The following is a 14807-nucleotide window of genomic DNA, read 5'->3' as shown; positions in this document are numbered from 1 at the left end:
TGTGTGGTGCACCTGAGCTACACCTGAGCTACCCCTGAGCTACCCCTGAGCTACCCCTGAGCTACCCCTGAGCTACACCTGAGCTACCCCTGAGCTACCCCTGAACTACCCCTGAGCTACCCCTGAGCTACACCTGAGCTACTCCGGTGTCACCGCGTGGGCCGGGGCAGCCAGCGCTGGGCTGTCCCCAGTGCCCAGCCCTCCCTCATCCCCAGCAGTTCCAGGGGCAATCCCTCAGTTTGCTTGGCTGAAATCACTTCCACTCCCAGCATCTGCAAAGGTCAGGGAGAGGAGGGAGAGCTCCTGGGAGCCTCCTGTTTGTTCTGGGCTTTTTTTTTTTTCCTCTTCCCTGCTCACGAACACGGAGCTGCTCTGCAAACTCCTTCTGCCACGAGCTTCTCCAGCCTCCTTTCCCCCTCTCCATGCTTGTTTTCCCAGGGTTCCAGCTGGGGTTTTGGGGTGCAGAGGCTCTGCTGTAGAGCCAGTGTGGGGCCAGGGCATTCCTGTGGCTCTGAGATGGAGCTCCCATGGAGTTTGGGTTGTCCTCACCTCAGTGATTCATCGCCCTGGCCGAGGCTCTGCCTTTCCTCCCTTCCCACGGGGCAGTGGCCAAGTTTTGACTCCTGTGGGAAGCAGCTGGGGCAGGAGCTGTGCCCGTGGTGCCAGCACCCCGAAAGGTTTTTAACCCTTCAGTTTCAGGGAAGGGGAGAACAACCCCCAGAAAGCTTTGCCGGCTCGGATGGAGAACGATCGTGTCCTGGGGGACCTGTGGGGGAAGAGCAACGTCCCCGTGGTCCTGAACAACCCCTACTCCGAAGCAGAGCAGGTAAGAGGCCATGGCTGGGGCTGCTGTGGGTGGGAAAACCAAAATTCCCTGGGTTTGTGGGAATGTGACCCATCCCGGAGGGTTCTCAGAGCGCAGAGAACCTGCGGGGACAGCGTGTGACCCCACAAGCTGGAGCTGATGGATCCCAGAGCCTGTTTGGGCCAGGAGCTGAAGCGGCTGCGGTTCAGGCAGGGAATGGAGGTCACTGGAGAATGATGCTCCTCATGCAAGGGCTGACGTGGGATGGGAGCCCAGCCAGGGAGCAGGACGCCGAGGCCTCCCTGGGGAATGTGATCCCTTTCGGTGGCACAAGGCCAAGCTGCATCATTAAAGTCGTTTGGATTCATCTGATGGTAATTCAATAGAGCACTTCAGATAATGCCTTCCACGGTGCCTTTTCATCTCCTCACACTCCACGGCCATAAATTCTCAGGCTTCCTTGCCAAGAGGAGATTAACTCCACGTTTGTAGCAGAGCCAGAGACGTCAGGCAGACCCTGCCAGGCCACCAAGATCACCTCGGGGAAAACACGACGTGCGTGAGCTCTGCCAGTGCTTGGGCAAAAGGATCTCCCTGATGGGATTATCCAGGGCAGGACCTGGGGGACCAGACTGGAGATCACCTCCCAGCCATGGGCAGGGACACCTTCCACTGTCCCAGGCTGCTCCAAGCCCCAGTGTCCAGCCTGGCCTTGGGCACTGCCAGGGATCCAGGGGCAGCCACAGCTGCTCTGGGCACCCTGTGCCAGGGCCTGCCCACCGTGCCAGGGAACAATTCCTTCCCAATATCCCATCCATCCCTGCCCTCTGGCACTGGGAAGCCATTCCCTGTGTCCTGTCCCTCCATCCTTTGTCCCCAGTCCCTCTCCAGCTCTCCTGGAGCCCCTTTAGGCCCTGCAAGGGGCTCTGAGGTGTCCCTGGAGCCTTCTCCTCTCCAGGTGAGCACCCCCAGCTCTCCCAGCCTGGCTCCAGAGCAGAGGGATGGGTGGTCTGAAGATCACAGAGATTCCCAGAGGATCACCCAGTGCCACCCCTGCCATGAGCAGGGACACCTCCCACTGTCCCAGGCTGCTCCAAGCCCCAGTGTCCAACCTGGCCTTGGGCACTGCCAGGGATCCAGGGGCAGCCACAGCTCCAGAGCAGAGGGGTTCCCTTGGAGCAGCTCTGGTGCCTCCTCTGGACTCTCTCCAGCAGTTCCAGGTCCCTCCTGAGCTGGGCCCCAGAACTGGGTGCATTTCTCCTGGCAATCCTGCATGCAATGATGTTCCCACCCACTTTTGCAGCCTGGCAGTGCCGGAGACCCATGAGGGACACACGAGACCCTCTGAGCTGGTGCTGATGGCCACACAGGGCACTGGGATAGCCCTGGCCACGCTGCAGGGCTGTAGCCAGCCTGGCTGGGTGCATTTCCAGCCTCCCTCACCTCAGAACCGTGGCCAGGTGTCCCGGCAGCACAGCCAGCCTCGGGCTGGGTGTCACCCCACGCCAGTGGCAGCACCCCTGAGCTGCAGCAGCCGCTGGGGGATGGCCCTGGGCAGCCCCACGTCCCACAGCCCGTGGAATCCTGAGCCCGGGACAGGTCAGTGCTGCTCCCTTTGCCCCAGCTCTGCAGAGACTCTGTCTTCCTGCCTCCTTTGCTAAGCCCCGTGCGTGTCCGTGTCTGTTACTATAAGCACTTTATAACCTTCTGTGTGCAGAGCTTAATTTCTCTCTGTGCTGGGGCTGCCAAAACCGCCAGTCTTAAGCTGCTATTAAACTCTTTATTATTTTTTTTTTCCACTGGATGCACAGCTTTCTTTTTATCCTTCTTATCCCTGAATCCTTACGCCTGCTTTTCTGGAAGCAGTCTGGTTTTTCCCCCAGCCATTCCTCGGGGCTGTGTGCAGTCAAGGCAGCTGAACTTCTTTCAAGCAGCAATAAATACTATTAGCACAGGGGAAAGTCAAGCCAAGTGGGAACTTACCTCGTTCTTTTTGAAGCGGGATTGGGTGGATTCACTTGGCCAGGTGGCGAATGCTCACTGAGGCTCGTAATAAGGTGCTGAAAGCCCCGCTGGGCATCGATCCCCGTCCCTCTGTTATTTTTTACAAAACCACACGGCGTTTTTTGCTGGTTTCCCAGGAGCCCAATCCCCCTGGCCCTAACCCTGAGGATGCCGTGGCTGCGCCGGGTCCTGCTTCACTCCGCAGGGACTGATTTGTGAGCAGCCCGAGGGCAGCCGGGGCCTCTGTGCCCGTGTGGCTCTCAGGGGAAGCGACTCAGAGCAGCTTGTGAGGCTGATTTGCGGCTGTGCCAAGGCAGGGGACACGCTCTGAGCCGAGCGGGGCTGGTGCAGTCTGGACGGAAATGTCAGCACGGAGATAAATCCACGACCCGGCTGCTGCTGCTGCTGCTGCCCTCGCCCCGATGCGACTCAGCCGAGCGCTCCCACCGCAGGGTGAGCACCTGCAGAGCCCAGGACGGGAGCTGTCCGCTGTCACCGTGTCCCCAGGGAGCCCCCAGGGCAGGGCCTGCGGGAGCAGACAGCTCGGGAGCCGCAAAGTGCCGGCACACTCTGGCACAAGCTGTTTGCATAACGCGTGTGCGCCCCGGCTGCCGCAGTTGTCTTGTCCCTCTCCTGAGTCACCGATGTCCCAGCTGCCTAATTAAAACATGAAAAGATCTCACGCAGCCTCCCTGGCGGAGCGGCGGGGAATGTTTGGCTCCGGTTTCAGCACACACACACACACACACACACACACACACACACACACACACACGAACTCAAACACGGCTCCTTCCCGGGCTGCCCTGGGTTCTCTCTCTCTCCACAGCTGCTCCGGGATGTGGCTCTCAGAGCTGACACCTCTGCTCCAGCCTGGCCGCTATCCCAGGGTTCAGCATCCCTCTGCTCCGTGGCCCTCTCCCAGTGAGAGTTGTCAGGCACTGGGACAGATTAACGGGGTCCCGTTGATCCCTGGAAGTGTCCAAGAAATGACACTCGGTGCTCTGCTCTGGCTGACAGCCTGGTGCTCACTCAAAGGTTGGGATCCACCACCTCGGAGACCTTTCCCGACCTTAATGCCTCTGTGACTCCAAGATTCCAGCTTGCCCAGTTCCTGCAGGGAAAAGACCAATGGGAAGGCAGCAGCTTTGAGGGGGTTTGAGGCAGAACATCTGCAGGCAGAAAAGCACCAACCCTCAGTGAAGTTCTGCCCCTTTGTCATCCCCTGGTGGCAGTGTCCTCTGTCCCCAGGGCAGGGAAAGGGCAGGAACTGCAGGTCTGAAGGCTCAGATTTTGCCAGATTTTTGAGTCTTGCGTCCCCCCCACTTGCTCCGAGGATGGGGATATTGCTTCATCTGCATTCCCAGCACGTTTTGAGGCCGTACCTGCTCCAGCAAGAAGTATTTTAGCAGCACACCTTGTCAGGAGATCAAAACTCCCATTAAAAAGTGCTGGGTGCAATCAACACTCCCTGCCTGGTGCTCCCGGTTTCTGTCTGGCAGGTGGAGCTGCAGGTGAGGATTGGTTTTGGTTGCATTTCTGAGCTGGTTTCAGCACATTTTGCCCATCTCAGGGAGCTGCTCTGAGCAATCAAGCACAGAGGGAAGGTGGCAGATTGTCCCCTTTGGTCCTCAGGGTGGGTCAGGGAGCACAGGAAGCTGTTGGTGACTGAAGAATGATTCAATTCTCTTGAAAGAGTAAAACAAGCAGGGGAAAAAAATGACCAGGAGCTGCCACTGCCGTGATTCAGGCTGGACTCCTCAAAATTGAAAAAAAATGAGCTTAAAAATAGTGTTTTTCCAGGACTACATCGAGGACGTTCATATTTACTGCTGGGTTTGAGCTCTGCATGAGGTTTTCTATTCAGTTTCTGCAACATGCAAAGAGGAGGCTGAAATGTGGTGTGTGGACATTTGGCTTCAAGGGGCAGACTTTGACACTTGGGAAAATCATGGGATTTGTGGCATGAGGAATGTCAGAGATCCACGGCAGCACAGCCTGAGGGGTGCAGGCAGCAGCTTTTGGAAACTGCAAGGGCTAAAGAAGGTCCTGCTGAGGATTCAGGCTGTAAATCTCTGCCTTCCCCTCCAGCCTCTGTCCCTTGCTCCCAGAATGTTTTCAGAGCGTGGCATTACACCACGAGCCTCAGGCTGCTTGAAATCCTTGTTTTCCAGGGGGAAAAAAAAAAAAAGTCTGGGCCTTATGGTAGAAACAAGAACTGAGCAAAAAGTCTGGCCAGCAGTGCTGGCAGGGCAATGCAAAGGTGTCTGCTCAGCCAGGCCTCGGCCTTGGAGTCAGCCAGGATTGATCTCTCTGAGCTTTGGGAAAGCAGAGCAATCCTCTGGTGAAGTGGGAACCAGTCAGAGCTGGAGCCTCGGCTGCTCTGACATCCGTGTGCCTCCTGCTGCTTTCCCTCCTGAGCCAGGAGCTTCTCCCACCCTGTGCTGGTTCTTTGCTTCTTCAAATTCGTGCTGCTGCTGTGAGGGTGGCAGGAGCCCAGGATCCCCAGAAAGGAGGTGACACTCTGCTGAAGGCAGCGTCAGCTTCAAAAAAAACAGATTAATTCAAAAGGGACACCAGCCCCAGGATTCCTGTAGGAAGGGACAGACCCAGTCCCAGCCCAGAGCTGCTGTGCAGAGCCTTGAAGTGGTGCCAAACACCAGCAGCTTTGGCCAGGACGCTCTCAGGCGTTCCCGGGAGAGCTGCAGCAGCAGCGCCGTGGTTCCAGTGATGGAATTACATCCCTGTGGAAGATCTGACTCCTGGGAGACAGAGCTCTGCTGCCCAGAGCTGTTGCAGACTGCCCTGTCCCCACTGGCAGACACTGATGGCTCTTGGAGCTTTAAGTGCTTGAGTAAGGGCCACAGCAGAAAATTGCAGTTTTGTCCGTGAAAATGTGCAAAAAGGAGCACCTGTAGCCAGTTCTGCTCCTCACAAGCTCTGTGCTGGCTGAGGCTCTCCCCGTGCTGGCACGGAACTCAAGGAGAGCTGGGTGAGCCCATCCCAAGGCAGTGTCAGGGAGCTGAGGCTGGAGAAATCCAACTACTCATGATTCAGCAGCCCCCCCCACTTGGATAATTTATCCATCCACATTCCTACAAGCTATCAGCATTGGTATCAGAGGAGCTGTGCCTTTGGCTTGCTCAGATTGATGCTCAGCTCTTCGTTCTTCCAGGCAGAGCTTGGCACCTGCAGAACCTGAGCAGGTGATGCTCCTTGGGAAGACACATCCCACAGATTTTGGAGGAGAGTCTTCCTCTAAAAAACTTGAACACAACATTCTCCAAGTCACTTCCACCTCTGTTTTTAACTCATTTTCCACGTTTGGCTGTCCCATAACCAGACACAACTTCTTTATTCCATTGCGAGTCGGCTGCTCCGTTGTAGGATCCCAAATAATGCCAAATATTGGGATAACACACCTTGTCTGGCTGTGTCACCCCTGGAATTCACGCACAGCCATCCAGCCATGGATGATGCTGTGTTGTTGGGACCTTTTCCTGCATTTTGCTGGTGAGTTCTGACCTTGTGCTGGGTGCTCCCTCTTTTCCAGCCGCCGCCAGCTGGGCGCCAATCCCCGACCAAGAACGGGAGCCCTTCCAAATGCCCTCGCTTTGTGAAAATCAAGAACTGGGAGACGGGCTCCGTGCTCCACGACACCCTGCACCTCAAGACTGCCATGGTGAGTAGAGCTGGCCAAAATTCCCTGAGCATCGTTGAGGGGGTGGCACCATTCCCAAGGTGGATTTACCCAGGAATGCAGAAGTGGGGGAATTCAGTCTTGTCTCCATGTCTTGGTTTAAAAGACAGGTGTCTGCTAAGGAGGGCAGGAGCCTCCTTTGAAATGGAAAATGCAAACCCCTTCCCTCTGAATTATTATAATTTTGAAATTAGGGGCTCTCAGGTAAAGATATGGGAGCAGGAATAACAGTTTTTATTAGGGAATTTTTTTTTTTTTTTAATTTTAAACAAGAAAATGCAGTAATACAAAACAACCACTGCCAGAGTGAGAACATGCCCTGGCAGCCTGTGTGTCAGGGAGGTGGCATCAGTCCCATTCCATGGTGGCTCAGCCCTCCTGCAGTGCCAGCTGTGCTTCTGCTGGAGCAGGATCCTGGACAAGGCTGGAGTTTTCCTCTGAAGCTCCAGGGCTGCTGGAGATGGGCCTGGGCTTCCTCTGGGAATGCAGTGGGGCAGAAAGCTGCTCCTCTGGGAATGCAGTGGGGCAGAAAGCTGCTCCTCTGGGAATGCAGTGGGCAAAGGCTGCTGTGCTGTTCCAAGGTCAGATTGGATCCAGGTAGGAATGCTTGGCTCCTCCCCTGGGCACAGCCTCTCCCCATGGGCTGATGGAATTTTCTCAGCCATGCAGGGACACTCAGTGGCCATGAACAGGAGAGATCTCCTGGAGGGAGGATTGGCTGTGGGAGAGATAAAGAAAAAACTGCCCAAAGAACAGCAGAGAACTGCCCCAGCTCTGACAGATGGGGATAGAGCACACACCCCCAGCTACACCTTTCAGCCTGAGACACTCCAGTAGGGTTTGAATTTCAAATCTGGTGCAATAATCAGAGCGATGGAAATCCATCTGGGATAAATAAGGAAAAGCATTTGACTTCATGCCAAGCTGGGGTGTGAATCCCATCTCTCCATTGTCTGGATCAGGAGGGGGAAGTGGTGACTGCACAAGGCCTGGCTGTCACCACACAGTGTCCCCAGCCAGCTGGGAAGGTCCCTGTTTGTCAGACAGCAGCACCCTCTGTGTGGGCGGTCACTGACTGCCCCAGCCCAGCTCAGGTGACCAGCAGTGCCGTGGTGGCTCCAGAACATTCCGGTTCCCTCCTGTCCCCTCAGGCCACGGCGTGCACGGAGCAGATCTGCATGGGCTCCGTGATGACCCCCAGCCCCCACATCCGCAAGTCAGAGGACACCAGGACCAAGGAGGAGGTGCTGCTCCTGGCCAAGGACTTCATTGACCAGTACTACTCCTCCATAAAGAGGTGAGTGCTGCCTCAGCCACAGCCCGAGGCTGCTGCTGGCACCGGGATGTCCCACATGTCACCCAGAGCTGCCTCCACCCTGGGGCCCAGCACAGGAGGGACCTGGAGCTGCTGGAGCCAGTCCAGAGGAGGCACCAGGATGATCAGAGGGATGGAGCAGCTCTGCTGGGAGGAAAGGCTGAGGGAGCTGGGATTGTTCAGCCTGGAAAAGAGAAGCTTTGGGGTGACCTCATTGTGGCCTTCCGGTGCCTGAAGGAGGCAAAAAGATACATGGAGAGGGACTTGAGGCAAGGGATGGAGGAAAGGGACACAGGGAACGGCTTCCCACTGCCAGAGGGCAGGGATGGATGGGATATTGGAAAATAGGAATAGTTCCCTGGCAGGGTGGGCAGGCCCTGGCACAGGGTGCCCAGAGCAGCTGTGGCTGCCCCTGGATCCCTGGCAGTGCCCAAGGCCAGGCTGGATGGGGCTTGGAGCAGCCTGGGATAGTGGAAGGTGTCCCTGCCCATGGCAGTGGGTGGAACGGGATGGGTTTTAATGTCCCTTCCAACCCAGGCCATTCCATGATTCCATGATCTGATCTCCCACGCGTGTGAGTCACAGCAGGGGAGGCCCTGGTGCTCCTTCAGCAGCTGCTTCTTGGGTAGAGTTTCATTCCTGGTGTTTGTTGTGTCTCTGCACAAGCCGCTGTCCTCTCCCCCCGGTCCTTGCCCACCTGTTTTCCCAAAGCTGGGATGAGCATCCACACAATCCCTGTGGGTGTGTGTAGGAACAAGGTATTCCAGGTGGAGAGCAGCAGCATTCCCTGTCCTCCGCCTGACCCTCCACCTCCTCTGCTCCCGACCTTCCCAGATCCGGCTCCAAGGCCCACATGGAGAGGCTGGAGGAGGTGACCAAGGAGATTGAGGCCACTGACACCTACCAGCTGCGGGACACGGAGCTGATCTACGGAGCCAAGCACGCCTGGAGGAACGCGGCGCGGTGCGTGGGCAGGATCCAGTGGTCCAAGCTGCAGGTGAGCACCAATCCCACCAGAAACACCCAGGAGATTCTTTGGGAAGCCTGTGGGAAGCTCCACTGGGATCACACTGGCTGTGTCAGACACCTGCTGGAGCCACAGGACACAGAGACCTCGCCAACCTCAGCCGTGTGGCTCCAGGAGAATTCACAGAATTCCAAGAGAATTCAAAGGGTGTGCTGGAGTTTTGAAGAGGCAAATCCTGCTCTCCACCACCTGGGAAGCACAGCACAGGTCCAGGGGCAGCTGTTCAGCACACACAGCTCCCCTCAGCAGCTTTGGGATGCTGGCAGGAGCTGGAAAAGTGTCCGTGGGATGGGAGACGAAGTGGCTGTGTCTGAAATGGAAGCTGGTGCTCCAGGGGACATTTTCCAATATCAGATCCTGCTCCAACATCTTTCCTGCTGCTTCCTGGAGCGAGGCAGCAGGACACATTTGTCCTCAGTACTGAGGTCCAGCAGGGGAGGATTTGGCTCAGTGCCCTTTTGGCAAGGGAAACACAGAACCGGTCTGGAAATCAGTGATCCCTAGGGAATCCCTTGGTACAGAGCTGTCCTCTCCTGTAACCTGGAACAAATCCAGTGCTGCTGAGCAGCTCCTGTGGCTGCTTCACACAGGGAATGGGCACAGCCACTTCTGTTGATCCCCCTTCCTGATTTCCCGATGCTTTTGTGGATGCCCCTGGATCCCTGGAAGTGTCCAAGGCCACTTCCAGGGTGGATGGGGCTTGGAGCAGCCTGGGACAGTGGAAGGGTGTCCCTGCCATGGGCAGGGGGTGGGATGAGATTCTCTTTAAAAGTCCCAACCCAAACCATTCCATGATTCCATGATTCCCTGTCCCTCAGCCCTGCATGGCACCTGTCCTGCTCCAGCTTTGAGTGCTGATCTACGAGAGAAGCAGAGCAGACTCCGTAATTGTTGGGGGATGAGGCAGGAACAGCAGCAGGTTGGGAGCACAGGAATGAGGAGGTTTTTGCCTGAGCAGCAGATGAGTCACCTCTCCAAAGCAAAAGGGGCAGCTGGATTAGACATCCACGTGTTCCAAAGGCAGGGAACACATAATTATGGAGCTTTAGATCCCTGAGAAGCCACAGTGGTGCCTGGAGTTCTCCATGTGCTGTGTTTCCTCTGCCTGGCTCTGCCCTAGGAGCTGGAACATCCCCACAACTGCTTCCCTGTTCCAGGTGTTCGATGCCCGGGACTGCACCACGGCCCATGGGATGTTCAATTACATCTGCAACCACATCAAGTACGCCACCAACAAGGGGAACCTCAGGTGAGCCACCAGGGAGTCCCCAGGCTTTGCATCCGAGGGCCTCTGGATGAGTGGAGATCCAGCTCTGGGCCCTGCAGAGCCTGCAGCCGTCCTGGGAAGGGTTAGAGGGACACGATCTGGGGTGGAAGAGTCCTGCTGGTCTGAGTCTCTCTCCTCTTGCTGCCTGTTGGACCTGAGAGGGAAGATTTTCCCATGATTTCCCCTTTCCTATATTCTGCATCCAGCACAGAGCTCAGACTGCTCTCCAGAGCTGTCTGAAACCCCCTGCTAGCAGCCAGGAGCTGGGAACACCCCAAATTCCAGAGCCGCCAGTGTAACAACTCCCTGGGACTCACTCGGGGCACACCCAGAGGTGGTGGCAGCACCTTTTCCTCCAGCATCTCACCCCTCCCATGTGGGAACCCAGGACACCCCTCTGGCTGCCCTGGCTGTCTCAAGACCCTGGCAGGGGGCTCGGAGACCTCGGCACGAAGTCAAAACCACCCGTGGCTTCCATTTTAGCCCGTGGAAAAAACTGCCAACTCTGTATGAGGAATTACAAGCCACAAGGGTTTGAGTAGTGTGGTAGTTGAATTAACACCGGGTGAAAAAGTAGAACTTTGGGGCTTTTTTGAATGGGGTTCAAGGGGACAGGATGGAGGGATTTGGGCTTGTCCTGACCTTCTTCTCCTTCTTCTCGCCCTCCATGTTTTACTGTTTTGGTGACACTTTGCTATTGGTTTAAGGTACAAACACACTGTCCAACATCAATGACAGATATTGGCACGTTATTGTAACACGGAGTTTTTGGTAGAAAATGTGAACCCCGCCCTGAGGGCAGACAGAATGCCATGGCCGAGCTGCTGGACAGAGCTCAGCAGGGCAGAGAGAGAATGTTCTAGATAAGGGAAAATAAACAACCCTGAGAAACCGACCCTGCGCATTCAGACTCCTTCTTTGGCTGTGTGGGCTGTGAGAACAAGGACTTTTACACTCTCGGGGTCACCTCAATAGCCAGACCCCGAGACTCCCACAGCTCCCGGCGTTCACCAGCGCTGCCTTTCCCTTCCAGGTCTGCCATCACCATCTTCCCGCAGCGCACAGACAGCAAGCACGACTTCCGCATCTGGAACGCGCAGCTGATCCGCTATGCCGGCTACAAGCAGCCCGACGGCACCGTCCTGGGGGACCCCGCCAACGTGGAGCTGACCGAGGTGCCAGCCCGTGGGACTGTGCCCTTTCCTGACCCTTTTCCACCCTTGCCATGGCCTGGGGGCTTCACCCAAAACCCTCTCCCAGGTCTTCCCTCCAGTGAAGCTGGCAGAGCTGGCAGGGGAGTTGTGTCCATGTCTCACGGCTTTCCCTTGTATCCAGATGGATTTTCTTGGGAAGTTTCCTTTTCCTTGAAGTCTCCCAGGGCTTACACCACTCCATAGTTACCTTGTCCCCATCAATGAGAGATGGGGCACCTGAGAGGTGGTTTTAAAACTTTTATTCCATTTTCAGTCTGGTGAGAAGGGTGAGACAATACAGGTGTTATAATTCACACCATCACTATCAGAAGCCAACTATTTCCTAATTACAAAACACTGTAAGTGTTTCCTGGCCTATCAGCTTTAGCCACACCATGCTGTAGATGCCTTAAAGCCAATGATCTGAAATTACCCCTCGTGGGTCCCACTACAATGCACTTTCATAGTTCCATTTCTCCAAAGTATCCAGTCTTATTTGCAAGGCCATCCTTTGAAACTTGTTTCTAGCTCCATTTGTCTCCCAACAATGTCTGTCCTATTCCATGGCATTTCTGAGTCAGCATTTCTTATCTCAAGGTTTGCATACAGATGCTCACTGTGTGGGCCTTCTGTCAGGCTTGGAGAATTCTCCACAAATCCATTTCCCACATTAAACCTGCCCTTCCCACACCTGCTGGGGACACACAGGAATTCTGGGCACCCTCAGAGGGAGGAGGGGCTGGGTCAAGCAGGTTGGGATTGTCCAGTGCAGCACCACCTGGGGAGGCTGGGTTTGTGTCACCCTCAGGCTTTTTTCCCAGGAATAAAGGCTGGGTTTTGTCACTTTTCTGCTTTTCTCACCTGTTTTCTCCTTCACCACTATAGGCACAAGCCAAGATCCTACTGGGGATTGACTCCAGGCTCATTAGGAGCCCAAATTCCCCTGACTTGGCCATGGGTGGGCTGGGACAGGCCACCTCCTGTTGTAGCTCCCTTTGCTCTACCACAGGGACAGAAATCCTGCCAGGAGCAGTGCCCAGGACCACACACTTCCCTGCCCACTGTGTCTGGAGAGCAACCCTGTGTCTGGGACACCAACCCTGCCTCTGTTTTCCCCGCAGATCTGCATCCAGCAAGGCTGGAAGGCTCCGTACGGGCGCTTCGATATCCTGCCCCTGCTCCTCCAGGCCAACGGCAACGACCCTGAGCTCTTTGAAATCCCACCAGAGCTCGTGCTGGAAGTGCCCATCCGACACCCCAAGTGAGTCAGGGGCAGCCCCAAAACTGCTCGAGGGGATCAGCAGGACTGAGTTCCTCTAGTTCCAATCTTGCCATGGCCTGGGGGCTTCACCCAAGGCCCTCTCCCAGGTGTCCCCTCCAGTGAAGCTGGCAGGGGAGTTGTGTCCATGTCTCAGGGCTTTCCCTTGTATCCAGATGGATTTCCTTTTCCTTGAAGCCTCCCAGGGCTTACACCCCTCCATAATCACCTCATCCCCATGAACAGCCCCAAAGGGAGGTACTGATGGAAATGTTTTGCTCAAGTCCTCCACCCTGGTGGCAAAGTGACCTCCCCCATCCCCCTGCCTGCACTGGGAGGGAATTCCTGGCTGGTTGCCTAATCCTGGCCTTTTCCCCGGCAGGTTTGAGTGGTTTAAGGACCTGGGCCTGAAGTGGTACGGGCTGCCAGCCGTTTCCAACATGCTCCTGGAGATCGGGGGCTTGGAGTTCTCCGCCTGCCCCTTCAGTGGCTGGTACATGGGCACGGAGATCGGCGTCCGCGACTACTGCGACAACTCCCGCTACAACATCCTGGAGGTAACTCCTGCTGCTCCCGGCCCGACTGGGGTTCCTGGGGAGCTGGCAGGACACTGGGGGAGCACAGGATATCCCTTCTGGGTCCAGTTCTGGGCCCTCACTTTGGGAAGGACGTTGAGATGCTTGAGTGCATCCAGAGGAGGCAACGAGGCTGGAGGGGGGCTGGGAACACAAACCCTGTGGGGGACAACTGAGGGAGCTGGGATTGTTAACCTGGAGAAAGGAGACTCAGGGTGACCTTATCACTCTCTACACTCCCTGAGAAGTGGCTGTGCTCAGCTGGGGTTGGGCTCTTTCTCCAGGCAGCACTGACAGAACCAGAGGGCACAGCCTCAAGCTGCACCAAGGGAAATTTAAGTTGGATTTAGGAAAAAGTTTTTCACTGAAAGAGTGCTAAACTTCTGGAAAGGTCTGCCCAGGGAGGTGGTGGAGTCACCATCCCTGGATGTGTTTAACAAAGCCTGGATGTGGCACTGGGTGCCAGGGTTGAGTTGAGGTGTTGGGGCTGGGTTGGACTCGATGATCCTGAAGGTCTCTTCCAACCCGGTCATCCTGTGAGTCTGTGAATTCTCCTGGAGCCACATGGCTGAGGTTGGCGAGGTCTCTGTGTCCTGTGAGTCCAGCAGGTGTCTAACACAGCCAGTGTGATCCCAGTGGAGCTTCCCACAGGCTTCCCAAAGAATCTCTGGGTGTCAGCAGGCACCTGGTCATGTGCTCAGTTGAGGCCAAGTGCTGAAACATGAAAGGGTGAAAGGGTGGGAAGGCACTTGGTGGCTCCTCAGGGACATGTGTGCCCTTGGGGACCCTCCAGCTGGTCCCATGGCTCAGGGAATGCCCACACTGGGAGAGACAAAGCCAAGCCATGGGAAGGTGCCCATGCAGGGGGTCTGGATCCATCAAAACCTCCCAGGGAAGGCTGTGTTATTTAGAGGGGCTCTGTCCCTCCCCAGTCTCCTGAAAACCAGAGGGGTGGGAGCAGTGTGAGTGTCCAGCTGCTCCTGGTGGCCTCCTCAGCAGCATTTGGCCACCTGCCTCTGCTCAGGGATGCGGAAAGGCCGTGCTCCTGCCATGGAGAGGAAGAGGCAGGATTTCTCCCCAGAGGAAGGCACATCAGCCCTTCCCTGCCCTGTGGGTGCCTTGTGCCAGCCTGGGCCTCTCCTCTGGGTTCCTCTCCCCAAGCAGAGCTCTCCAATCCTTGTTTTTTGGCCATTAAATCCTTCCCCTCCTGCCACGTGTTGTTACAGCAAGTGGCCAAGAAAATGAACCTGGATATGAGGAAAACGTCCTCGCTGTGGAAGGACCAGGCCCTGGTGGAGATCAACATCGCTGTGCTCTACAGCTTCCAGGTACCTCAGGACCCTGCTTTGTCTGGGCCAGCCTGGAGGGACACAGGGACTGGGCAGGACAAGTGTGGAGACATCCACCCAAGCACAACGGCTGAAATTGGGCTGTGCCTCCCAAATTTGGGCTGCTGCAGTGAGATTTAATACTCTCCACACTCTGGATGTTGTAAAACAACATCACCAGCACCTGAGTCCTGCTGGTCCAGAAGGAATATCCCAAGAGGGGGAAAATCCAGCCCTTCTGACCTGTCCATGAGGCAGGAACTGGCCCAGGTTCTCCCCCAGCCTGCACCTAAAGGTTGAGTAACAAAACCAGGCCTTGGCCACCCAGCCTCAAA

The 14807-nt window shown here is 56.1% G+C and overlaps 1 protein-coding gene across 1 annotated transcript in view; it reads left to right on the top strand.

The window, feature by feature from the left end:
- NOS1 (nitric oxide synthase 1) overlaps positions 1 to 14807 on the top strand; it is a 45008-nt gene that overhangs the window by 10145 nt on the left and 20056 nt on the right. The window contains 9 exon segments of the mRNA XM_053993988.1: positions 694 to 826; positions 6363 to 6491; positions 7661 to 7806; positions 8659 to 8821; positions 10009 to 10100; positions 11152 to 11293; positions 12433 to 12572; positions 12952 to 13126; positions 14371 to 14472. Of these exon segments, the coding sequence (XP_053849963.1) occupies positions 694 to 826; positions 6363 to 6491; positions 7661 to 7806; positions 8659 to 8821; positions 10009 to 10100; positions 11152 to 11293; positions 12433 to 12572; positions 12952 to 13126; positions 14371 to 14472 (1222 nt within the window).

This window comes from Vidua macroura, chromosome 18, assembly GCF_024509145.1.
Source record: "Vidua macroura isolate BioBank_ID:100142 chromosome 18, ASM2450914v1, whole genome shotgun sequence".
Classification (NCBI taxonomy): Eukaryota; Metazoa; Chordata; class Aves; order Passeriformes; family Viduidae; genus Vidua; species Vidua macroura.
Note: the sequence above shows the minus strand (reverse complement) of the source record. Positions and strands in the feature narration are given on the sequence as shown.